This window comes from Anas acuta, chromosome 14, assembly GCF_963932015.1.
Source record: "Anas acuta chromosome 14, bAnaAcu1.1, whole genome shotgun sequence".
NCBI classification, from domain to species: Eukaryota; Metazoa; Chordata; class Aves; order Anseriformes; family Anatidae; genus Anas; species Anas acuta.
The window spans coordinates 14,327,541-14,354,864 of record NC_088992.1 but is presented as its reverse complement, the minus strand read 5'-3'; the positions used below and the strand labels follow the sequence as shown (position 1 = coordinate 14,354,864).

The 27,324-nt window shown below is 38.7% G+C and overlaps 1 protein-coding gene across 10 annotated transcripts in view; it reads left to right on the top strand.

Moving 5' to 3' along the window:
- Window positions 1–27,324, top strand: part of RANBP17 (RAN binding protein 17) — a 159,957-nt gene that overhangs the window by 114,213 nt on the left and 18,420 nt on the right. For 9 of the 10 annotated variants that reach the window (XM_068697834.1, XM_068697835.1, XM_068697837.1 and 6 more), the window contains 5 exons: window positions 1,448–1,555; window positions 4,062–4,144; window positions 14,351–14,565; window positions 15,706–15,844; window positions 22,245–22,411. In XM_068697834.1, the coding sequence (XP_068553935.1) occupies window positions 1,448–1,555; window positions 4,062–4,144; window positions 14,351–14,565; window positions 15,706–15,844; window positions 22,245–22,411 (712 nt within the window). The remainder of the gene's footprint in view (window positions 1–1,447; window positions 1,556–4,061; window positions 4,145–14,350; window positions 14,566–15,705; window positions 15,845–22,244; window positions 22,412–27,324) is intronic. The other variant, XR_011101293.1, reaches the window with a different exon arrangement.

The window sequence follows — 27,324 nt, the reverse complement described above, 5'->3', positions numbered from 1 at the left end:
TGGAAGTTCACCTCAGATAAAAATTCAACTGGCATTAGTGAATTTATAAAGGTATGAGGTGGCATGGATCATCTGTGCCCTTTGAGGGTATTTTAGACTTGAATTTAAATCCATGTATATTACAGAGTAACTCTCCATAGTATGTTTAGCTCTAATTTGTCTAATTTAAAATGTAAAGAACTCCCTAAAGGAGAAAGAGACAAGGTCTAGAAGTCTATTTCGCATCAACCTTTTCCGCTATATATAGTTTATGCCTACAGTGCCTCTAGCAGCTGGCTGCAAAAATGCATGAGTCTTTAGATGCCTCAGACAGACAGCAGTAGCCAGAATGCTTTCCATCTGTCTGCACAGCACTGTCATTCATCAGTAGTGCCATGTGTGAGGGCTTTGCCTTCACCAGAAGAGCTTTATTGAACTGGGACATGACTGTCCGCATATCCTAGAAGCAAGTAAACCTTTACACATTTCAGACTTCTATTTCACAATCCAGTGTTGAGTGCTTGGCATGTATTCTACTTGGTAAGATTCACAGTAGTTGCCTTTATGCTCTGAATAGGCAATAGCATTTTCCTAAGAATAGTCACTATTTCTAGTGCGGTCAGTTAAATAAAGCAGAATTATATGAGATGAAACAAAGTTAGAAATGAAAAATAAATTTAATATTAAATAATACCATTGACTATATTGGCTTGATCATATTTTAATAGCAAATTGCAGTTAGAATCTCTTGGTTCAGTATCATAAAAACTGTTTAGTTGTTTGCCAGTCAAGCTGTGCTTCCTCACTTCCATTTACCAGTCTGCATTCTTATCCAAACCCTTTTCTCAGCATGTTGGGAAAACTAGGGGTCAGCTATGTATCAAATCATCATATCAAATATTTTGATACAGGCAGTAACTCATAAGATTTTTTTAAGCTAAATTGCAGAGGCTACGAGACTCTATTCCTATATTGCATTCTTTCAAATCCTGCTTTAGCAGAACTGATATCTCTTGGGTACTGACGAGCAAACAGCCCTCCTGAAAGAGTTCTTAGAAATCTAACTCCTGGCCTCCCCCGCACAGTTTATCTGAATTCTTTTTCTTGAATACTCTGGAAACAAACTTCATGCAAGGAAGCTATTCCCAACCACTATGTAACAAATGCAATACATAGGAGGTGGAACTGAAATTGTGGACCCTAGGATTTGCTGATACGTAAATTTTTCTAGTTTTAAATGCAATTAAATTCTGCCATTCATTAAAAGTCAACCTCATATCTATACTGGTAAGTTAGCTTCACGTGTACAAAACGTTTTCCTTTTCCTTTGTTACCGCTCTGGTAGTCTCCTTGTCAGAAGGAGCTGTCAGGGTCTGTATCTGGCCCACCCGTCTGACACTGTAGTTTAGATTTAGGGGAAGTTTTGGAAGACATTGTTTTGTCAGTACAAACCTTAATTTTGGTGAAGATACCCTGCATACATTTCTGTTCTGCAAAGAGCTATTGAATTGTGGTACCAGGAACCTGCATGTACAACTCCTATCTTGAAGCTGATGGCAGAATTCATGCAAAACAGGTAAGAATCACGTGAGAATCATGTAAGTGATGAATACTGCAGTGGTATGCATTCTGCATCCTATCTTTCTGTCTTTTGCTGATCCTTATGATGTCTGACTTTGTCTTTAACACTGCTACTTTTATATTTTGGAGCAAAGTTAACAAACAGAGCTCAGCTTTCAGTGTCAATGTATTGTTTGACCAACGGGAATGTGTGAGAGAGAGAGACTGCTGTGATTTTTATTGTTAGTGGAATTGTATGCTTTAACTAGGAAAGAAAAAAAAAAAGCTAGTTAAATTCTGACTTTATAATTAAATATTTGAAAATAGTCTACTGTCACGATTTGCTGCAGGCTGAATTTTTGCCTTAAGCCAAGCACAAGTGTACATATGTACTTCTTAAACTGCATCTCCCTTTACAGTTTCTTTCCTTAGCTCAACTCTTCTAGCCAAAATAGGAAAGAATATTATCCAATACAACAATATTTATAACCAACTTGTAGGTAACTTCTCCCATGTCTAATTTCTTCTCCATGGGCTCGCTAAAGAGACCTCGGAACAATTCTGGGAGGTGATGTCAATACTTTGCATTGCCGGTGTTAGAATGAAATTTTTGTTTTACCACAATTAACAGAACAATTTATTTGGGGAAACTATCATTACACTTAGAAATATTTAGTGTATTGCCCAAAGGAAGGGGAAAAAAAAAAAAGACTTTGAAATGAAAAATTGATACGTAATGTCTCTGTACTGGTTATCTTCATGACCAAAGTAATTAGGGTTTTCAGCAGACAAGTATGTGTTCTCACCGCTTTTCATTTTGCCTTGCAAATCAAACTTACAAAGAACAAAAGTTGCAATATTTGAAGTTTGAAAAAATATTTAGTTTAATCTAGGGATAGGAAATTGGTGCTTTGTTCCGAGTTGGCTCCCAGTCAAGCGCGAGTGTGTGCGATGTACTCCTAATCCCTCAATGGCTACACAGACCTTGAGGCAGAGCTCCTTGCTCGTTTGTGTTGAGTTGCTCGCTGTGGCTTCCTCTCCGGTTTGTGTAGGTTCGTTATGTCTTCTGTCCTGGTCGTAGTATAATAAAGGCTGGAGAAGTTGAACCTATTTTTATTCATGATGCAAGGCACAAGCAGTATGCTCTAATGGGGCTGCAACACATTTCAAGGAGGAGATTGTTAAAACCTAAACACAGAACTCTAATAATAGTACACGAAAGCAAAGAGGAACTGGAACAATAAATCTTATGCAAAAGATGGCTCTTCAAGCTACTTTCCATATTCATGTTATTCTTCTGCCTATTGGTATTCAGAAAATCTGCCTTGTTCCCTTTAGAAAACATCATCTGGGATGGAGTTCTTCATGAGTTGTGTACTGCATTAGCTTTTACAGGTTAGAATGCATTATACAATGTACTTTGACATGGTTAAAATATGTTACAGAGTATCAGATTGTGCATTATGCCACTCTGACATTGAGAAGATGTGCTGTTTTTGTTGTTTGTTTTTTGCCTCTGCAAGCCATTATCATGTCGTGCATATGGAATACACAAATGTTTTATACAAGGCACGTTTTATTTATTTATAAACACCCAGATTTACTCCAGAATTTGCAGCGCAGGACCCTGCAGATACGGGTTCAGAAAACAAAAAAAAAATTGGACTTGCAGGAATGAAAGATGCCTGCCCCTCTCTGTGACAAGGGTTGTACAAGTACTACACATACCATCAAAAGTGAGGACTACCAAATAGGTCACCAGGGGATTTCCTATTGTACATCACTCAGGGATGTATCCTTTCCCTTTTGGTCTAAATAAACACTTAGGGTAACTTTGCAAGTTACTCAAGCTTAAGATCTGTGTTGAAAATTAATTTTTAAGTACTTAATGGTTTTCATTTAGGCATAAACTAGAAGTTAGGCTTCTTTATCACAAAAAAAATAGAAAGATACAACAGGAACTTAGGCAAGGGCTCTGCTGTGTTTCCAAATTGGGAACAAAATGTTTTTTGCTGGCTTTGGTGAAGCATTTGCATTAGGGGAGACGACATGGTTCGGTCTTCTTCAGGTCTGAATGTTCATGGAAAGTGCTTACTGCAATTTACACGTGGAGAACTTTCTCATGATGGTCATGGATTTTGTGTAGCAGAATAACCAGTGGGGTTTAGCTGATTTTAAAAACTGAACAGAAGCAAGGTGTTAGCCTAACTACTTGGATCGTAGAAAATCTGCAGCATTCTTCTGGATTATATAAGGCACAAGATACTCACCAGTCACTGCATAAGGAAATACACAGTCTGGTCACTATTTTTGGTTAATTTTCTTTTTGTATTTTATCACATGATGAGTTATCTAAATCTGTTGCCTAAGAAAGTGTACATCTTTGGACTGAAAGCTAGAAATAATTTATCAAGTAAGTGTACATTGTAATAAGCAAATACATTTTTTTTGTTTTAGGGAATGAATCCATTGCAGTTTTCTGCTTCGATGACCATCTGAATATTTTTGCTGTTATTTTTTAGATCACAACGTTTAAATTTTGATGTATCATCTCCAAATGGAATTCTTCTCTTCAGAGAAGCTAGTAAAATGATTTGCACATACGGTAGGTATTCATTAACATTTCCTCTGCAGTGTAATTCTTTGCCTGTCTTGTAATATAAAAATCCTGTTAGTTCATATTCCTGAGCACTGCTTGATTTTTGGAGTGTGTAGCAGGACTGCAATTTAGTACAGCTGATATCAGCCTTTTGTAAGGTACAGGGTTTGCATGGCAGACCTTTGGAGCTCATTTACCTTCGTAGATCAGTGTCCATTCATGTAAAATTGTTGCTTCTATCACTTTAACTTGAATGCCTGTCTTTTAGCAGCTCTAACTGGATTTCAGCAAAGATACAAATACTCGTGAGGTGTTTGATCTGGGCTACTGATTGATAGGTGTGGGTTGATTTTATGTATTCAAATTATATTCCAGCAGTTCCAAAACATAATAGGACCATAACAGCTTTACCCTAGAGCGCTGTTAAAACTGTTCATAATAAGTTGCTTCATTTTACTGCTCCCACTCAAGTATTCAGTTGCAACAGGTCTTCGACACCAAGTGTTTATATTAGACTCCAACTAACTTCATAGCTTACAATCGCTTTTTAAATATTTTGAAAGGAATGTTACCAAATTTTTGTAGGTTTGTAGCTTCTGTAAAAAGGAATAGTTGTAAGTGTCCTGTTACTTTTAATGAAAGAAAATTTATGCATTGAATTTGCTTTCACTGTGTTCAGGTTGCATTTTAGGTCTGGAAATTGTTTGTTACATGGCTGCCTGTATTAAAAAAAAAAAAAAAAAAAGCATACAAGTGTAATTTTGCTTTTGATCTGCAGGGTATGGAAACAGTATATGCAGAATGCATAAAACAAATACTTACGACAGAAAAAATTACAACCGTGTAACTCTCTCTCCTTGCAAAATCATTTCTTTGTTTTCTTTTTCAAATATACCACAGCCGGCACTAGTTTTTAAGATGTGTTTTTTTGGTTAATTTATTAGAATGAATAAACAAAAAAAAAAATCAGGTTTTCCTTATATGAGAAGATAAGAGGTAAAGTCTTAGAATTTACTATTAAACTTCTATTATCCGTGTACTTAATTTGTACTTAACTGCTTTAAACTTTCTTTTAACAATACAGAAAAACATAAATGTAATTACGGTGGTGCTTCAAGCCCACTTGTCTTACAGTACCTGATCCTTTTTTTTCCTTTTAATTTCAATCAGCCTTTACCATCCTTTCTGCTCTTCCGAGAAAGCTACCTTATCATTGGCCATCCATTTATCTCAGCTGCTGGCATCCAGTTTCTAATCCTTGCTTAGTCAGCCACAATGGCTGGTTTCAACCTGCTTCATTCCAAAGTAAGGTCTGCAAAACACTTTATTAAGAAACCTTTAGCTTTCAGGTGCAGCTTTTATGGTGTGTGTATGAAAATTATAAAATTCTCAGCTCTAAAGTAATGAAGAGCCCTAAAGCTCTTGCACATACAGACCAGATAGCATCTTCTGGCTCATGCGAGAAGTTAATTAGGCATTGTAAAAGGAAATTTCAGGACAGTGCAAATTTAAGGTGTAAATTAAGCAATGGAGTCACAGGGTCTGTTGAAGCCCGTGTCCAAACACCTGTTGCCTTCTTAGTTAAACGATGCTTACTGTGAAAAGTAGTTGAGGATGTGTGGCATCTATTTGGAGATGTGTTGCACAGAAAGAAATTAAACGGTGATAAGAGCTTTCTCTCACAATTTCCTTTCCTGTCCTCCGTAATTGTTTTGCTATGGAAAGATGTTTTGCTCACAACAGATTTAAGTAGCAAGAGGAGAAGTGTCCTTGATTTCCTTCAAAATAATAACTTCAAATCACCTATCAACTAAAATTGGAAGAAAGGTGTGGAGGTCACCTATGAACTGAAATTGGAAGAAAGATGTGGAGGTGGGAGAAAACCTCCAATCAATGTGTATGTGCATAATTATATATATTTATTTAAATATTTAATATTTTATTTCCAATTTGCTTTTAAAACACATCCATACTGTCATCAGTGTCTGAAAGGGTCACAGCAGTATCCTTCCACTATTTTGGTGAGACATCTAGAGAAACTCTTCGAGTGTTCTGTGAGTGATTGTCAGTATTTATTCCAGGATTGGACTCACCGCAAAATGAACATGAAAGAGCCCCCAGCGCAGTCAGCTGAATCAGCCTCTTAAAGCAGGGATTTCAAATAATCCAGCTGGCTCTGCTGGCACAGATGGGCAGCTCTGTTCTGACCAATACGGCTCAGCTGTGGGCCTTGTAATAAATGTCCTAGGTTAGCGCTATTTCAGATTGCTACAGCTATTTCTGAAGTGGTCGCTGGTTTACACTCTGGGAAGGTTTTACTGACCACTGGAAGTATTTCACAATTAGTCACCTTTGAATAACTGCTATTAACACTTGCAGCATTTATCACCATTTACCACCAGTTCATGGAATTACTGTTCCAGTGGATAGAATAGATGCAGCTCTTGGAGATGTGTTGCGAGGATTCATTAATTCAGTTCTATATGATACATTGAGCATACAAATCTCTATAAAAATACTGATATTCAGAGATTTTTCATTAATTTCAAATGCCTTTCTAAAAATCTTAAAACCTATGTTGTGCTTTAAAGGAAAACTTTAATCCATAATACTCTGGCTCTTTTAAATCTATATTTCTCTTCTAAGCATATGTAATCTTGGCAGACGTATGAGGAAGGATAAACAAGTAAACCAAGTGACAATCATAAAATCCAGTACAGTGTTCCTGAGCAGTATTTCCAGCCTCACGTTCAGATAAGTGTGATTCTGCTGTACCATAAGTGCAAATAGCATAAAATTTTGAAAGCGATAGTTGAGATTCTCACATTCAGCATGATTTTATGGTGGAAGCATTAGTGAACAAGCAGAAGATGCACAGTAAATGTCAAGAGATGACAACAGAAAGCGTTAGCGATTTATCTTACCAAGTCAGCCAAACCTCTTGTATGCGCCTGCAGGTCATAGGGAGCTCCTCAAAGTTGATCAAAAAGACTTTTGAAACTCAGGGTAGATTTGATTGTAATCTAAACTACAATAATTACCTTTTTTTTTTTTTTTTTTTTTTTTTACTAAGAGAAGCACAGAGTAACTAGATGAGACAGAGGGGAAAAACCAAAAGCAAACATATTTCTTTCATCGCACTGTCCTTGCGGAAAGCTCCTTCCTTCCTTTCCGTCTCCCTTTGAGTTAATCCACTGACGTAGCAGGTTGCCACAAAGTCTGCCCAGCCTCCTCTTATCACTGGGAAGGTCTTTCCGTCACCTGGAGGCCTGTCTGTGTTTGCTCATCTTGGCAGTCCCTGCCTGAACACCGGGCTTGTTACCTCTTCGCTCATTACCTCTCACTTCTCTTGCTCACCTTGCCCTGGGTGTTGAGAGCTCCTCTTCCGTAGCTCAGCAGCTCTCCAGGGTGAGATTTGGCCCTCGCCACCAGAGGGTGATTCCTAGCCTGGGTGCTCTGCTTTCTTAAAAGAATCCGATGTACAAACCATAAATGAAACTATGGCATAATTGTATTCTGCTTCCATGGTCAGCAAAATTAAAGTTCATTTTAGAACTGGAATTTTTCTTCTCCCTCACTTCTGCTGTTGTACAGAAAGTGCTACTAAGAGTATTTAGAATGACAGAATATCCCGAGTCGGAAGGGACCCACAAGGATCATCAAGTCCAGCTCCTGGCTCCACACAGGTCTACCCAAAAATCAGAATTCAGGCTGTATGACTGAGAGCATAGACCAAGATATTTAACAACTACGTTCAGAAATTTCACTAGCACCAAACTCAACAAGAAGAAACACTACGGTTACGGGTTAGGTATGGTGGGAGTCTTCTTGCTATATCAACCTATAGACACACAAAAAGTTGGTATGAAATACGTCCTGCCAACACTTGGGCAAGGAATTAGTAACTGAAGTAGGGTGGCATCAGGTGATTTTACTCACCAGCATCAGAGCACTGTGCACTGGTGGATATTGCTGATTTTTCCTAAGTCTGGACTACACTGATCAAAAGTAGTTTTGGATAATGTAAATGTGACCTTTTTAAGGTTATGAAAATCTAGAATTTATGTATGGATTTGTTCTGTTTAAACATGTGGTCGTTGTTTAAATCAGAATAACTTTCCTAAACAGACATCTTGTAGCATCCCACTTTCTGTCCATCTTAAATTTTGCCAAATTTTGCAATGCCTGATTATTACGTGGCACCTCCATTTACCTCATTTATCTTCTGTAAGATAGGTGCTTGGGCTGAAAATAAAGGGGAGCAGGATAGAACTGTTTCTGGGGCGTTCATGAATGCATGTGAGCATGGCTGCTGAAATCTATTTCTAATCTAGGTTGGATATTAGGAAGAACTTCTTTACCGAAAGGGTTGTGAGGCATTGGAACAGGCTGCCCAGGGGGGTGGTGGAGTCCCCATCCCTGGAGGTCTTTAAAAGACGTTAAGATGTAGAGCTTAGAGATGTGGTTTAGTGGAGGACTTGTTAGTGTTATGTCATAGGTTGTACTCGATGATCTTGAGGTCTCTTCTAGCCTAGAAATTCTGTGATTCTGTGTGATTCTGTGATTCTGTAATTCTCGTCCAAAGCACATGCATTTTTTTCTCCTGTAGATATGTGTACAATGAGCTTGTTTTTGAATGGAGAGCAGCAAATAGAAGGCCTATTTTAAAAATACACTAACCATTGTCAGTTGCCACTGAATAAAAGTATGAAATCTTTGTAGTTCTGAAAACTAGCACCACAGCAAGTGCTTCATTTTGCTTAACGGATCTGGCGCTGCGATGAGGGTAGTAGCGGTGTGTCCTGTCCTGATGATTTACCCATCAATGATGCAGTGCAGAAGACAATTCTAAGATGTCTTCACAAATGTTGTATGTTCAAAAGATGTAAACCCTGGCATAGGATGCAAAAGGCACTTAGGTAGTCAATTAGCCTTGTTAGGGCTCTGCAGCTGCTTGGCAAAGGGTGTTGTGTCTTGTCCGTTATGGCTACAGCCAGGCCGACTGAGTGATAGTGATTTAAAATAAACAACTGAGGGAAGGAAATTGAAAGGTATAGGAAGAGTGTAGTCCACCATTCTTCATCCCCAATATATTTCACTTTTAATTCTGTATGTACAAGTCCCTTTACTATGTGTTTTTGAACTCCCAGTGGTATAGGAATGATGTTTCAGTACATCTTGGGACCATCTATTTTTGTTTTGTGGTTTCCTTACATTTTAGTAAACCTCTTGCCTTTCATTATGGGAGACCAACATAAAAATAATATTTTCAATATGCTGTTTTTATTTATCTACATTCTGTCATGATATACTTTGATGTAAGTTTTTAATTTTGCTTCAGCTTTCAGCTGTTGTAGCAGTTACTGCTCAAGGTCAGCAATGAGGTTAGCCACAGTAGCACAAAACAATTTCCTGTTCTCACAGCCCAGGTAGCATTTGGATGTGGATTAAATTTTACCACATTTTCCAGTAGCCAGACACGATTATTTCTAATGAGCTTTAAATTGCTTCTAGAACATGTATTTCAGAACTTAGCGTGGTAATCCATTCAGTGCTAGCAACTTCATAAGGTAGCAGTTCTTCTTCAAAATTTTGCTTAAACTGATCGGTGCTGCATAACAGGTATTTTTAATCAGGAGATTTGCTTAAAAGTGAAGTGCTCACTGTTCTCAGTGGCTGTTCCTCTGCTGTCCTCCCTTCTGCAGTACTAGTCCCATAATATATTGCTCTTCATTACCGACTCAGATTTCATAATCTGTTTCTTTTGGCAAATTTATCTTGGCAGTATTCATGCTTGTTGTGCTGATTTGAGAGGTTTTATGCATGTTTTGTTGTTGTGGAAGCTTTAACAAATTAGTTTTTGAAGCTTGCTCTCATCTTTGTGATTAATGTTTTCCTTTAGTTTTCTTTATGTGGCCACTTCTTTATACTGCCCTAGCATTCTGAATGCCTGGGAAGCATCCATTCAAAACCCATCTTTATGGGATAGTAATGAATAATAGTAAGTATGAAAGGGGAAAAGGGAAAACAACGCCTTTCCCCTATAAATATGGTAAGTTTTCACATCCTTTATTTAGTCTTACCAAAGTGTTGTGTGGTTTGTTTGTTGTTTTTATTTTAACTTAATCCAATTCACACTTTAAAACATTATTTAGTTGTATTATTACAAATACTGCTTATTGGACTGAATTCTAGAACAAACCCTGCTTAAATGGAACTCAGCCATAAGGAAATCATATCTGTATTATAGCTCCTACTGTAAAAGCAATTAAGCAAGAGAACTGAAAGGGAAGCTGCCTGTCCTGACATGCTCCCACATCTAGGAGGGAGTGAGGGAATGAGCTGTGCAAAGAGCTCTGGTGCATATTGCCTGTGGGATTCTGAGGCATGGTGATGTTATCTTCGGTCAGAGCATCCCAAGATGTTGTTTTAGCTGCCTTTGTATTCCTTCTATGCATGCACTCCCTTTTTCCTACAGCTCCTTTGTTTATTTACTGAGGATTCTTTCAGTAATGTGTAAATTATCAGCCAAATTGAAACCCTTATTTCCTACCTGCCAGTTTTACCCAATATCTTTAAAAATCCTTGTCTCATTCCTGCAAGAATTTAGTATCACCTCATAGGCTGAAATAGTTTATAATTTTTTGTCAGTGACATATTGCTGTCAAATGCTGGACAAAAGGTTAAATTAGAAGAGATTCATAATAATTCTGAAAGTTGGGCATTTTTTAAGACTCTGTAAATTCAGTTTCTCCTATATAAAAAAGAATTTGGTGTAATTTGGACTTACTTGGTTTTAATACTCAGTCATAACACTGAAATTTCACTGATTAATCTTTGCAGAGATCTACATTTTGACAGGTGCCATGAATTTCAAATACAATTTAAAAGTTGTGCATATCAAAGGTCGTTTTTATGTTGATTTAGTTTAAGTCATTTCTTTTAGCAATAGGAGTTTATAAAATTGTACTCCAGTCCTCCACTACAAGGATTATAAATGTAAACGTATCCTCAGTAGCTGAGGAGTTGTTCTTGACCTGATTCCAAGTACCTCCGTAAATTAGTTTATGTTCAGTAGTGTCTATGGTGCGTGAAAATATTCCCCTGAAGCTCCTGCTAAATGTTACAAGTAGACCATTCTTCCTTTTTATCTGGTCAGGCATAGCACCGTACTTCATATTTTTTTCAATAACTAATGCTAAAACACTCGTCTTTGCAGCACAGGATCCATTGACTCACAGGCTGATGGCTTGGGGCACTGGTAACAGGGACCGCGAGGTCTTTCACCTCTGCTGCTAATTTGAAATCAGCTGTTCCTACTCTTAGGCCCTTTTAAAATCAGTCCATGAACACAGAACAGTTCTCTGTGGACTCTGTCCACTTGCACAAAACAGCTTTTAATCTTGGACTAGTCGAAAATTCTTCTCGGTGTTTTCATTAGAGGGGATGGGCACTGAATTCCTCCCTGCCATGGCTCCCCAGGGTGAGGCAGTGTGAGGGGCTGGAGTTTGTGCCTTCCTAAATTGAATGGATTATGCTGAGAAATGGATTTAAGATTATAATTATAAGGTGATTTTTTTCTGGTCAAGTAATAAAACTGCTAGAAGATCAGCAGTAGAGTGTAACTCCTAGAATTCATCTTCCCAGGCGCAGGGATTCCTAGTTTTTTTCAACTTCTTTTCTCATCATTCTATTTTTTCCATTGGCTTCCAATTAATTTCCATATTAAGTACATAATTGCCTTGTTGACAACTACTAAGCTCTTTCCATCTGTTGTTGCATATTACACTGAAGGAGCTGTGATTTCATGGTGTCGTGCTTGGAGAGCACAGCTATTAACTCTGGGCTGGTACCTTCTTGGATGGAGAACTTCTGCGCTTTGGTGTTACTAAAGTAAAGCTTTTCAACAGAAAGTTTAATAGTGAAGGAAACCAAATAAGGAAGCTTACAGCATGCTTACTTTTTTGACTTTTGCCACAATAATTGTACACTATTTATATGTAGTGGCTTTCAAAAATAGCGTGTACCTTTCTGCTTCATCTCACAGCCCGATTGATTCATTGGTTGATTTTATAGAATCTGAAATTCACTGATATTCTCAGTAACCAGACTAGGTTGTGTCAAAAAGAGTAATACTAATTAAGATGACCTGGCTGGGATATCTTAAACTGGGCACTTATAGGAAGCTAAATGGATTTTGTTTTCATTTTATTTAAGTGTAATCAATGATGTAAAGTATTACAATGAGTGAATATTCAAGTACACTACAAGACATTCTTTCCTGCTGTGTCCTATTTTTCAAAAGGGATCATTTGGATACATGTCACTTGTAGCATAACAGAGATTTAACACCATCTGGAAGGAATTTCTATCTGGTAGCAGTCACTGGAATTGCAACTTTGTCCCCACTTGCATCATATTCATGTCTAACTTTCAGGGTACTAGAGACACTTATCCACGACCATTGAAAGTATCAAAAACAGTCTGTATTTTCATGCATAAATATTGTTTTTAAATTGAGACCTCAATTTTGATTGCAAGTGACCATCTTTCCTAGCAAAATATTTGATTCTTCTCCTACCTTCCATAATTCTGTGATGCCATTCCTACTTCTTCGACACCCCAGCTACTACTTCAAAGTAATCCCCGATTGTACTCCCAGTCTTTTAAGTTGATCTTCCTTCACAACCTGATGGATAAAATGCTTTGTACTTGCTGAAGTGGTGAAGAACATTAATGTTTTAAATGGTATCATGTTACTTTCTCTTCCTATTTGCATGAACAATAGCAAACACACGGTGCTTTGATGTGCTGTGTTTAGAAACAAGATTTCTCCCCTCATTTTTCTAATTACATGAGGTAAATTTCTAATTAGCACTAATCAATAATATTAAGAAAAATATTTAAAATAAGGCAGGTAAGTGGAGGTGAAAATCGGTATGGGTATCTATGGGGAGAGGCAGTTCAGTATCAAGCCTTAGTATGGATTAACAGTGCTGTGCAACCTGAGGTGTGCATTGTGTGATGTCAGGCAAGTTTTCAGGGGTGTATTTGATTTGCCTATGACAGAAGCAAAACTGAGTCACCACCAATACCTCCCTCATCTGGCAGTGTTTGGAATTCTGAACCATTAATGGTGCAGGTCACCTGTGTGCTGCTTGTTCTGAGGTGCCCTAATAGCCGTGACAGCTAGGGCAGATGCTGAAAGCAAGTGAGTTGAGCATCTGATCTGCCAAGTTGTATGCATTCATTTGTAGGAATGCTTTTAAAACTGCAAGGTTTTGTGTTATTTTCAACTGGTTAAAATTAACTAGCATCATCTCCTGTTGAGTAGCAACAGAGTGAAGACCAGGTTGGGGTTTTTTTGCCTGCCAGGCTTGTCAAGGTTAACATCAGATGGGGTCAACCTAGCAAGACTATTTAATGATAGAACTGAAACACTTACTCTTTGCTGTGTTTATTCTACTATTGCAGCTCTGCTTCATTAATTTCCTAATGTTTTTTAAAATAATAATGCATTTTTGTCATGAAAACAACCTAACTCTGGGGTGCTGTGAAGATAAGTATTAAATTGTTACAAGATCCTTTAAAAAAAACTTGGTAATGAGGCCTTGTACAGAGGATTGCAGCGGGATCTGCTGCGCTGCTGCAGAGTGGATCCAAAAGTCACTATTGCCTGGTAATAGCAACAGCAAATATTTACAGTTAGCTGTTATTTTTACAGTATAAACATGGATTTTAATTAAAAAATCATTCCCATCTGTGACTGGTAAAATAGAGGCTTTTGTAATGGACATATTTGTTTTCTGAGGGATATATTTAGTGTGTGTATACATCAGCAACTATCCCAAGAGACCATCATGCTAATGGATCAAAACCAGGCTTTGCTGCAGCATGAAAAACTATAAAACCATGTGTTGCAACTCTGTTCAGATTAAGGAATTCATGCTGATAGACTCAGTCACGGTCTGGATGTAAATCAACGATGGCAATTCCACCGCTTATATTTTAATTTTTGCATACTAATTCCTTGGTGGCTTTTAAGCTCTAGTCACGCTTATTTAAGAGATCTTTTACGCCAAATGCAGAAACCAATATACTTCTGAATAGTAATGAAAATAAAGACAAAAAACGAGTTTAGATAGTGCCATCAAAATATTTTATATTTGCAGCTGCTTATTTAAGTTTCTCTCTTTCTTTTTATGAAAACAGGTAATCAGATCCTCTCTCTTGGGACTTTGTCAAAAGATCAGGTTTATCCGTTGAAACTCAAGGGCATTTCCATCTGTTACTCTGCACTCAAATCTGCCTTATGTGGAAATTATGTCAGCTTTGGCGTCTTCAAGTTGTACGGGGACAACCACTTTGACAATGTACTTCAGGCCTTTGTCAAAATGCTGCTTTCAGTATCCCACAGTGACTTGCTAGTAAGCAATTACTCATCTTGGGAGTCTTTACGTAAAATATGAAATAACACCACCACAGGCTTTGTATTGTTATAATGAGACAGAGGGATCTAGAACAGCTCAAATGCAGTTTTCAGTTCAATTACTTGGATCTATTTATATAGCGACATCCAAAATACAGGTGTGATAGAACTGCCGTATGAAATTGGAGCTTTTCCAGAATTTTCGTTAAGCTTTTATTGAAAAAAGAGAAATGTAAAATTTTGTTCCTTTCTATACTTCAAAACCTATTTAGGTTGCCTGCGTGCATTGCAACACGTCCTCACGTATTCAGCCACTCTGCAATTAGTTTCAATCTGTAAATTGTCACTATGTATTTTCCATAGAATTTAAAACTTTAAAGTACACAATGTTCCCACATCTCTGTGGGAAGACAGCAGATCTTGTGCAATATCAGCCTTAATTTGAATTGAGGCATTTTTGTTCAGAACTGTCATTTTCTTGCAGGAAGGGACAAATTCTGGATAGTTAATATCCAAACTTGTGCCTGTCACAAAAAGTCCTTAGAACTGGAAAAGTTTCTCTCAGTAAAAACCAGTTTTTTGATTGTATAGTAAAGACTACATATTTGGCACGTTCCTAGCCATCCAAAAATACATTCTTTTAAATAAGGGTCCCTAAGAGTAAGTTACCTAGTGCCAGTCAGGCAAGTGCCTTTTCCTCTGCAAAGCCTGTTACAGGAAATAATTTAAGCACAAAATGTGCATCTCTGAGATGATTTGGGGAAATCTGTGATAAACCTCGGTCAGATTTCCTGCAGAAAGTAAGATACAGGCACCAATCCTGTCTAACTGACCTTCTAAACAGGGTGTTACACTACTTTTACTAGACTGAATGCTGTGTAGAGTGTCAAAGTATGACAGTGTTATCCAGAACTTGTTTTAAACTAATAGAGTTTATATCCTATGGTAAATTTGAAAAGTTAAAAACTACCAAAGACAAGAAAACATCTTGTTTCTCCGAATGTTCTGATTTAATGGCTAAATTAGAATTTATCACATCATAAAAATACGATCATCTTCTGTCATCTGTTAATGTCATTAACATCAGTTAATCATAATATCCATATCAATGTATATCTTTTTTTTTTCTTTCCCCCAGCAATATCGAAAACTAAGCCAGTCTTATTACCCACTTTTGGAATGTGTGACCCAGGATCACATGAGTTTCATTACCAGCTTAGAGCCTCGTGTCCTTATCTATATCCTTACGTCGATATCTGAAGGACTTACTGCAATAGGTAAGCATTGCTTGCATACAGCTGAAAAAGGAATTGAAGGAATACGCAGTTGAAGTTTATTTGTAATTTTTAAAGTAAATGGGGAGATTTTCAAAGAAGCTCAGACCTTACTAGGACACTCATTCATACTTTAAAAAATGAAAATCAAGTGACAGTGGAAGATGCTGGATTTTGAACATGTTAAGACTCTTCAGTTAACGGAGCTAAGTTCTTCTGGACATCTGACCTGTAGGTTTGTGCAGGTAGTATTTTAATTGAAATGATCTTTTTTTATAAACCAGAACTAGTAAAATTATTCATTTGCCTCCATTAGAATTGTACTGGAAATTCATGCATTTGTTCCTCAGAAGTAAAATATATCAGTATGTCTACAGGAATCTCCCGGGTTTTGTTTTATTTGCTTGACATAGCTGTTGTATACATGCTTATTCTGCACAGCTGTGATATGATTGGAGAAATTTCAGGATGCCCTTATAAGTAGAAAAAAAAACTAGATTTTTAATTATTCAGTACTTCCTGAATGCAATTCAGAGTGAAATCAGTGTAACAGAAGCATACCTGGAGTAACAATAAAAATGTGGCACTTTGACTGTAGTTCATTTTATTCTCTTGCACAATTTAATATACAATTTTTAACCAGATGACTGTTTAAACATTTGGGGGGGTTGATGGGTTTTCTTTTTTGATAGCTTAAATTCATTTGTAATATGGAAGAGGAGACTGGGCATTTGGGAGAAAAAAAAAATAAAACATGCAGTTGTATCCTGGTGACCTTGGAATACCATGCAGTTATATGGTTTTCGACTGAGAAGCTGTTTAAAACCCTACAGTAGTATGTATTGATTAGGGTGGTTATTAAGGAAAAAAAATAGGAATGTATAACATTAGTGTGTATGGATGTTATTCCATAATAGCCGGTGTTTCTCATTACTGCCAAGTGTCAGTCAAGCCCCACAGGAATGCACGAATGCACCAAGGTTCGCAAAGCATTTGCTATGTTAAACACATTCAGCAGTTTTTGCTGCAAGACGGAAACTGCTCTTAGAAAGAAAATGGGTAGTAAATAGCTAAGCAACAGTAGTAAAGTAGTATTCAGGTCACTTTATTATATAATGCTGAAATCCATCTTCTCCCAGATATTTTGAGTGCTTTGTCACCTGTAATGATGGTACAGCAGTTTCTGCCTATGGGCTAGCTCTGCTGCGAGCCTGCCTGTTGATTGTTTGCAAATGGATATGTTGTACTCAGTGCTGGCTTGACTGACAGCTGCTAGTTTAGTAAGCTCTGTTCCTGATCTCTGGTATTATTCCACATTACGTCTCTTCCATTTGAGGTATTGGATATATTCATTTTAATAATTCACTAGCATACCAAGTTTACTTAAACCATCTCTTTGAAACACAATTTGAATTCATGTAAAAGAGAGAGAAGAAAATTTAAAAGCTATATAAGCTTCAGCTTGCATGTGTTGTTTATTTTCCCCTCAGAAAGTGTTGAGGAGTAAGAAAAGTGTGTGTTTCCAATTGTAGTTCACAAGTCGTGTGTTTTAGGTATCTGGGAGCTGTGTCATGAGGAATTACTAAATTTTGGGAAATCAAATGTTTTCTTGGGAGACTTCTATTTGGTGAAATTCCTGATTTTCTAATGAGAAGAGTATCAACAAAAAAATAATTCACTTTTTTCACTTTTTATAAACCATAAACTTGCTTAGCCAATAGGATTTTTTCATCTTAAGTACCTAAAAACAAGTGCAAATGTACAAGACCAAAATAAAGTGTTTAAGACTTTTTTTTAACTTCACTGACAGCTTGATGCAGTCCATCAAAAGCTATTACATTTACTTTTTCTTTTTTTTCCTACATTTACTCTCATTCCTCCAAAGTCATTTTTAAGTCTTTGATTGAAACTTGTGAGATCTGTCTAAGACCAGGCCATTTCCTCATTGTCCAGAGAGGATGTGGAAAATCCATCCTTGAAAATATTCCAAGATAATAAGCAGGGCCCTGAGCAACCTGTGTGATGTTGACCCTGTTTTGAGCAGGAGCTTGGACTGGAGGGTTGGTTCTGTTTGGTTTCTGCCACCACCTGTAGGATCCCACTGGTAATTTCCCTAGATTTTCTACTTTCATTCTCTAGCTTTCTAAAATATTTTTTCCTGTCTAAATGCCTATGCAGCCCTTAATCTCTGTGAACATTTCTTGCACATTAAAAGTAATAAGTATTTACGGTACTTGGTCAGCTAGAAAATGCTTCTTTTTATTTTTATTTTTACTTTTTATGTTGAAGTGATAGTGATAATTTTTCCTCAATACCACGTTTCTTAATTCTGCAGATACCAAAAAATGATATTGATGTAGGCCTTTATATTCCTCATCTATGTTCTAGAAGTTTTATTTATATATTGAATAATTTTCCATGCTCTTATAATGCCATGTCCAGATGAACTACTTTTTGCTGAGTTTGTAGCCCTTACCTTACACGTCTTTTTTAATCATCTCTGGAGTTCGTTACCTCTCAGTGCATTTTCTTAAACTGCTTCTTCTAAATCTTTCATCCCTTCTAAAGTTTTGGTATTTGGGCATTACCAATTGTCAGGCAGTGAAATAAAATTTTGTTTCTTCTGTGTTAGTTGGTCACATGCATCCTTCTGCCCTTAGTAAACGGGTAAGTATACCCAAGTGTTGCCTCTTTCACTGAATTACATCAGTGCCACAAGAACACTGTCAGAATAATAGGGCTCAGGGCTGTGAACCATCTGAGGGGGAATTGTGTTTTAAACTGATTAGAACATATAAGTCATTTTCCGAAATGTTTATAAAAATGAAATAGCTGGCTTTTTATTTTAAAAATTAAATACTGGGAGATCGCTTCTGTTTGACAGAAAGAAAAGCATCTGGTTTTTCTCTATTCCCTTCACGTGTGAAACGTTTGAGATTTTCATTGTTGTCAGCTGTAGGATAAACATTCCCCAAATCCTTATTTCTTAGGAGTGTTCATTCTGAGTAAATACCTTGCTTGATTCCACACTTTATAAATACCGTGGAAGAATATGTATTCCTTTGGAAGCCCCTAGCTGTAAATCAGCTGTAATGGAAGCCCTCATCTAAGCTTTTATTGTGAGGATAAACACTCCAATAGTTCTCTTCTAAAGTGTTTACCTGGCTTTTTCACAGCTGACTCAGTGGATCAGAGCCTTTTAATGTAGTCTGCCTGGCATGTTGTCACTAATCTCTGCAAAGCTTTTCTAATTCTCATATGATTAATAGTGTACTATGCTATTCATTGAGGAAAAAGTAAAACATTTTTTCTGTCTTGCTGCCTAATTTAGATGTTAAATTGCTAAATCGTTTTACTTTCTAGGTTTGGTCTCAAAGGCAAATAATGTCGGTATTGAACTGTAAGCGATTGATGGACAGGGAAAATACCACTTAACTCCCTCTCCTTACCTTTATGTGGAAAACAAAACAAAATCTTTTAATTTGCAGAGATTCAGGAAGGTCATTAAACCGTTCAGAAATAATTCCCATTCAGCATGCTGTTGTCATACTGTTTAGACCAAAAGTTGTTTGGTTTCTTTGTTGTTTTTTTTTGTAATAATATCTAATGTACAAGCTCTGCTGCCACTTATTTGAGCTAATGGCTAATTGGAATCACATATGTAATGCGGAAACGTGGAGATGGGAAAAAAAAGTTCAGGTAAAGTCAGCACTAAACACGTTAAATGAATGCATGCTGGCAGAGAAGAAATGAAAGAACTAAGAGAGGCAGCTGAACGTGATGGTGACTGGCACCAGGGTCATCGCCCTTGTCCCCTCCCCGCCACCAGCACCTGTGGGAGCTCAGTTCTGCTGGGCAGAGCTGCGGACCTGCTGCTGGATCCCTGCTGCTGGATCCCTGCTGCTGGATCCCTGCTGCTGGATCCCTGCTCCCCACCCGGAGCTGCTCCTGGCCTCTGCCGCAGCACGGCCTGCTTGCTTCACAGTCCAGAGGATTGGTTCACAGGTGGTGGAGCTGAGCTGACCAGAAATGAGGAGTGTGGTTTGACTGCATTTTTCCTGATTATCCCGAGCTTTTACCTCTGTGTCTTTTATTATTCTATCTTATGTCTTCTCCATCCATTTCTTCTGTTCACAGCCCAGAAATGGTAGCTCCTTGTTGCACTTGTTTGTTCTATTTATTTGGTTGCCTGGCTTGTCTCACTAAGATTTAGTGAGCACGCTAGCCTGCTGCAGCATGAGGTTCCTCATGCCCAGAAGAGTCATTCAAGGGAGTTTGCTTGACGCTCCCTGTCTGTTATATCCTTGCAATCAAAAGGAAAAATGAGCATAGGGAAGCATATTTGATATATAGTTATGGGCAAATTTAAGTAGCTCTTAACACTCATATCAGATTCTCATGAGCAAATGATAGCATAGACCTGTCTGCTGTCCTGCTAAAATCACTTACTGTCGAATGTAAAATATCTACTTGTACAGTATCAGCATGTTTAGAACTACTGCTGTTTTGTAAACTGATGATAGTGATTTACTTTGTATTATTCAATTTAAAAAGAAATAGAGTTAAGCACTGGTTTAGAAATACAGCAGAGCCCTCCTATGAAATATGTATTTTCAAATCTCTCACTTGTTGTTATTGATGGTGATTCAATTCCACTATGAATTGCATTTCTAGTTTATATGCAGGACTGTTTTGGTTGAGAACATGATGAGTGCCAGGTTCTGCAGTCTTTACTTTGGCAAGACTCATAACTTTGAACTCAGCCTTCTGCAGGCAACATTTCTTAGGACTCGGCTCTGCTGAATGCAGCCCTGGGATGCCCAGGGTCAGTCTGAGACGGAGTCGGGACGCTGCAGCTTGCTCCTGGGATTTGATAGACCACGTTCAGCTCCTGCTGCGAAGTCACCTGGCACTTCTGGAAGATCAAGTCTTAGGAGACCTTTTGTAGCTTCTTTGCTAGCAACTGCTTCTTCAGCATTAATTTCAAACTGCCAGCAAAATGCAATTAGTTTTTAGATGGCAAAGAGTTAATAATGCTGGCACAGAGCTTAAGGAGTTAAAACAGACACAGATCAAAATACTTCAGTGTCTAGAGGGATGTGTTTAAATGAACACTGCAAGGTTGGCAGGCCTCCAAATTAGCATAGTTTAAAGAATTCAAGGTACATTTAATTGGATCCTTCTAATCCCTTTTCCCTCAGAATGAGCATTTTAACAGTTTAATTCCTTTTGCAACCCCCACACATCTCTTACTCCAGTGGCCCATCTAAAATAAATGCTGTGAACTATAAAAGGCCTAGACAACTTCTAGCTGAAGTCATTGGGAACTGGATGGGGGCCGAAATCCACACGTTTGGATTTGGTTTCGCAGTTGCAGGGAATATCAGTTCTGGCTAAACCTTGCACCCAGCATGTCAAACCCCTGCAAGTACGCAAACAGCTTCAGCTGCTGGTGGTGTGGTGAGGAGCCGGCAGCTCATTAACACCGTGGCTCTCATCAGGAGAGATGGAGTGGGGAGGTTAGGTGGCTGCCCCCTTTCTTAGGGCCTGGGAGCATCTCAGGGGGTCAGGGCAGGAGGAGACAGCAGCTGGACAGGGGAAGGGGCTCAGCGCTGTTTTCAGGAGGAGAAACCAGGACCAGTGCACCGTTGCCATCATGCTGATGCACACAAGTGAACAGAATCGTCTTTCACAGCAGCAGCACAGCAGGCAACACCTAGCAACAAAATAACTTACATAAATCAGGCAGACATATTTACTTTGCAAATAGGTTTAAGCTTTTAATCTCCCTTACTTATAGAAACAGTAACTAAAGATATGAAGTGGCTTTTGCTTATGCTTTTCAGCAGTATCCTTCCTTGCTGTCATGACTTTCTGTGTCGGGGACGTTCATTAAGTGTTGGTCAGTGACTGCAGTTGCATTGTTGCCAGCCAGATTTAATATACTTCAACCTACTTGAATTATTAGTTGTTAACCACGGTGACCACCAGGCTGCTCTGTGGTCACCCTCTTACTAGCTGGCATGGCCATTGTGTGCCATCTGACATTGCCAGTGGGCTGTTTGGGGCAGAGAAGCACTGTGAAATGCTGCTTAGGGAAAAGACTGGGCAACGGCTCTACTTATTCAACCTCACTTTTTTTTGGTAAATAGATCAAAACAGAATTTTAGTTTTCAGGAATTTGAAAGGTTTAATACAGCAAAGATTTAATAGATTTAATACCACTGTGTGCTAATAAAGACTTCAAAGCAGGTCCATTCATACATCAAAAGCAGTCTTGTTGATGTATTGATTAGGCTAATGTCAAGCAGATTATTAAAGTTGAGCTCTGAGTACTATAAAATGTCATTATTAGTTATTCTTTTATGGAAACAATTTCAGAACTGTTTCATTTTTTATGCAGATACAATCGTCTCCTCCAGCTGTTGCGCTAGTTTAGACTACATTGTCACATACCTCTTCAAGCACATAGCTAAAGAAGGCAAGAAGACCCTACGATGTAGAGAAATTTCACAGGATGGACAAAGATTGTTTAATTTCATGCAGCAGAACCCGGAAGTACTACAGCAGGTGAATTGTCAGTCTTCTCTATGGGATATTATTAATTTTATAAATTTTTCTGATTTGTGGACCTTGTGGTACTGAATGCCAGGGTAGCGCAGGCTGTTTAGTAACAGAACAAATCTCCATGGGCTGGTATGCAACCCAGAGCAGCTTCAGCTGTGTTCTCATGACAACCAAAGATTGAAGATATTTTCTGTCATACTGGAAAGCATAGATACTGAACTTGGCTGTACAGGATCTTAAAACTTTGGTTTCCATTTTTGCTCAAAGGATGCGGTATGCAACATCATCAATACATTTCTGTAGAAAAACGGTGAGGAACATTCTCTACTGTAGAAGAACAATTTATGGCATTGAACCACAGACTTTGGTAATGAAATGTCTAAATTGAATGGTTGTATGCTATTGAGTGTGAATGTTTACTTTGCAGTAGGTGACTCACAGTTGGATTTTTCAGTTAAAGGTGAATACGATAGAAATTAAATCTCACTTCTGAAAAGGAAGCGGTCGCTGCAGTACTTAGGAAAGATTTCCCCTTCCCAGCTCAGTCAAGTTTATTGTAGCCTGAGTACATTAAGAGGAGATTAAGATGATCTTAGCTACGTTTCTCCACATTTGCTCCATGCCACGTTCCCTTAAAATCTCATTAAGCTATTTGGAGATGCGTATTTACTAGACTCCTTGGATTCCTAATGCAGTTGCAAAGATGCCAGTTCAGGAGATGCGTTTCGCAGGTCTGGAGGCTTTTAATGAAAACGGAAGTTATTAACAAAATGCAAATGATGAGTGTGGTCGTCATTCTGCTTCCCTAATAGATACGCTGTCATTTGGAAAAAAGCTGGCATAGTCACCTTCATCACGTGACCATTGTTGTCATTCGTTTACTGGTCTAATTGAAGGTGAAAAGTAACTAATATATTCTTGGCACTATATTGCATATTGGGAGAATATTAATGATGTTTATTATTGGCATCATTATCAGAATAGGACGATTCCCTTGTCATATTACAAGTGCTCATGTTTTCTCCCCGGCAGGGGTTTCACAGACACTAGCAGTGAAGTCAGTGTTTGGAAATTACTCAGCACTGCGCCGTGCACACTGTGATTTGGGCAGAAAGGACAGAGCAGCAGCCCAGGCGCTGGACTTGTCTGCATTTGTGGCGACCCTAACGTAATAGTTTGTCTGTTAATATGCAGTAATCTTTCACTTTACAGCATATGACCGGGCAGTGATCTGTCTTTATTAACTTCAGATTCTGCGGAATATGTTATATTTATTTTGAATGCAGGCTTTCACGTACTCTTTTAAATATTAATGGCCGGTCTCCAGTAGTCAGCATAAATATGATTTGCATTAGCACTAGTCATATCATATTGAGTGCCTCTGATGTCAACTGCTCAGCGGACTAATATCTGACATCATCTCCCGGGGTCACTGACAACTTTGACCTTTATTCTCATGCACAGTTTCTGTAGTCTCAGAAGCTCTTTTGAATTGATTTGAAATTTTGACTCTTCCCTTTATGAGGCAGTAAAATTGATAATTATTCAGATGGGAACTGAGCACTGAGTGAAAAATCAATTCCACCCGCTCTCTGCTGCGTATAAAATTACTTCTGAGTCTGCCGGACTGAACGGATGGCCAAGGTAAAAGCAGCAGGCAGAAATAGTAGAGAGGATTAGCTGGACGAAACTAATAGCCTAAAGGGATGGCTTTTGAGATGAGGGAGTGGGCCGGTTGGGGGTTATTATCAGCAATGATGGGACTCATTGATCATATGTTTACATCAGGTTTCCATTGGGTTATAAATCAGCCCTGAATAGAAGCGGAACCCAAGGCCTTGCGTTCTACCAGAGGGACGATGTATTAGATTATTCTCATTTTCACACTCAGATGAAAAGTGAGACATTGATTATTCATCGGCTGGCCATTAAACACTGGTTTTATAGATGATTTGACTATCATGGAAGCTAATGAACAAGGTTGCTGCTTCATAACCAGCGGTTTCAGTTTTCAAGACATCTGTGTCGGTTAAGTAATGCATAACCCTATTAAAAGCAATGGGTTACAAATTGCTTAACAGTGCTGAAAAACTAGACCCTAATGACTAATTGTGCTTAGAGTTTAGAGGGGTTTGTCAGCTCTTTAGACTAAACTGATGCAATGATAACTGCAATTATTTACTAGTTAGAACATGGGGTTTTTCCACCTTGGATCTGCAGAAGTAGTTGGATGATGAAAATTTCCAAGGGCACTCCAGGAATTGCCCTCCTCAGGTCATCCCGGTAGCTGAGGAGCTGCAGCACGGCTCAGCCCCGCCAGCTTTGCTCCTTGCAAGCAGCAGCAACCTCCGAGCTCACCTGTGAGCAGCCACTGGGGCCTTTCCCCAGGACATTTCACATCCTGCGTGCCAGGGGCTTCACGCTGCCCCTGCCCTGAGCCCCTCTGCAAGGGCGTGCGGGGCCGTGCTGCTGGAGGCCCTGCAGGGGAACCTGTTGGCTCCCAGTGGTGCCGTGGCCGTTCTGCCTGCAGGTTACAGCCGAGCCTTCGCTCACTGGTAAACGAGGCGATTCGGCGTCGGGATACGGCTCAGTAAATAGGTGTGTATCCGTGGCTGATGCTCGCGTCTTTCTTAGCCCCTAGGGTAGTGGAGTTGTATAATTAAAGCCTATTAATTGATATTTTGTTTGCTTAGGTACATCCCACAGCAGCTCTGTGATTTATTTTTTTGAAAAAGTAGGTGTGACTGCACAAAGACAGGAGCAATAGGAAGCACAGAAGTGAAACAACTTTAAGGTTTAGGTGTAAGTAGCGGTGTCCTTCCAAAGCCAACAGGGGCTGCTGACTGCAGCCCTGCTTTCTGCTGTGCTCCCTAGGGCGAGCTGTTTAGTCCAAGCTTAATCTGCGAACAACTGCTTTGTGATGATGTCTTACAACTAAACTGAATTAACATGTGTAAAGTAATTTGAGATATATGGGTAGAAAGCAGTATTAAATGTATTACAGTCAGCTATTGCTGTGTTATAAGCACTTTCATAAATAATTTTAAAAGGCTCCCACTGTCATTTGCTGTTATTTCAGGAGCGACTTTCTGATGTCATCTAAAACAGTTCAAACAAGTGTTTGCTCCACTCTATGAATGAAATTGTAATTTGGGGGTTTAAAACACTGCCTTTATCTTCCACTAATGCTCATCTTGTGGTGTTGTACACATCAGACTCTTAGTTTTGGTATGGAGAAGTACTGGATAAGCCCATGGACTTTTTCGCTTTAGTAAATTCAAATGCTGGACAAACATTTGTATTAGATCTGACCTGTGATATTCCCAGCCCAGGTGGGCCCGCAGCTGGGGGCGGTTGTGCTGAGCAGTTATTTTAGAGCTGTTGGTACGGGGCTCTGCCTGCGCTGAGCCCTTCTAGGGGCTGTGGGTGAGGAGGGCTGCAGTAGAGGAAAAGTGGCAGGGATTTGGGCAAGGATGGGGCAGGCAGTAGTGCAGGAAGAGGAGGATGTGCAGCAGCTTAATGCAGGCTTCTTCGCTGGAGCTAAGCACTCGTGACTTCCAACTTCAGCAAGTGACAAAGGTGCACTAAATGAAGCAGCCCGGCAGCACTGCATAGCAAATGTAAAACAGAAAGTAAAGATGCCAGTTGCAAGGAAAAATCAAGCATTACTAGTAAAATAAAAACATATTGTAAAGTGCCACCTTCCTTTTTTCCCTCTTATGCAGTAAAATCAGTTAGGGTTTTGTCTTTCCGATAAACCTCGGTGCCATATACAGCTAGTGTAGAGCTATGCAACGTAATTGAAATAAAAACATCCAGAGGAGATGTGTTCATACTGCATCCTTCCTGGCCCTATGCAGAGAAACGTGCAGAAGCACTTGCGTATGAGCACATCACAAAAAGAAATCTGCATTGCACTGACAGAGGGCAGTTGTGCAAGGCGCTGAGTGCCTGAGCACCTTAAGCCACATGTTTGAGCATATGCTTAGTTTTAAGAGCAGATCGAACCCGCGGGTACAACTGTTCCTTTGCTTAAAGTTAAATGTGTTAAAAGGCTCTGCTTATCAGGAGCAGAGTGATCAGCTTTTGCAGGCTTGAAAGGTTTGATACGGCAGTGAAAGGGATTTTCCCTGGGACATCTGTTTTCAACCTCTTAGCACAATTTAGAAATATTATCCAATACTATCATAACTTTCTTTATTAATTGAAAGGGATGGAGATATACCAGCTGTAGCCCAAGCCAGCAGAGACTTGGGTGGCTAAGCAACAGAAAAGGCACCATATTGAGTGAGCCAAAATTCAGTCTCAAAGTCATTTATTTTAACCAGTGACAATACGTTGAGACTCTAGTGTTTCGATTTGATTGATGGTTTAATATCATATATAATTTTTTTAATGAAGGGAACCCATTTAAATATGTTAACATTTGCACTAGTAGTCTCCCATGTACATAACTGCATTTAATCATTACTCTGATTGTTTTTGTGGTTGTGTAATTTGTATCACCAAAATAACTATGTCAAAGTCATCTTATCTTCATGAAAAATAGGTTACTCTTCTGTACGTGCTTCTCACTGCACACGTGTAAAGGCGGCAGCAGCCTCCAGAATATTGCTAAACATATAGCTTTCACTACATGAGTGCTGTCAATTAAGAAATCAAACAATATTAATGAGCTTAGTGTCTTTTCTGATCCTGCTTTGTTTAAAGCCCTGTTGTGATTCGTTGTCATGTGAATCGAGTAATTTGATTTTAAGACTTTTAATGTTAAAATGCATCATCATTAGTGATGTATCTGAAGATTTCACACTCTTAATAATGGTGCTAAATCAAATTGGGCATCTCCTCTTAATCATTCAAGCTGTGCTATAGTTTACACAAACAGTTTTGGGGATGGAGAGAAGTTTAGGGCCACG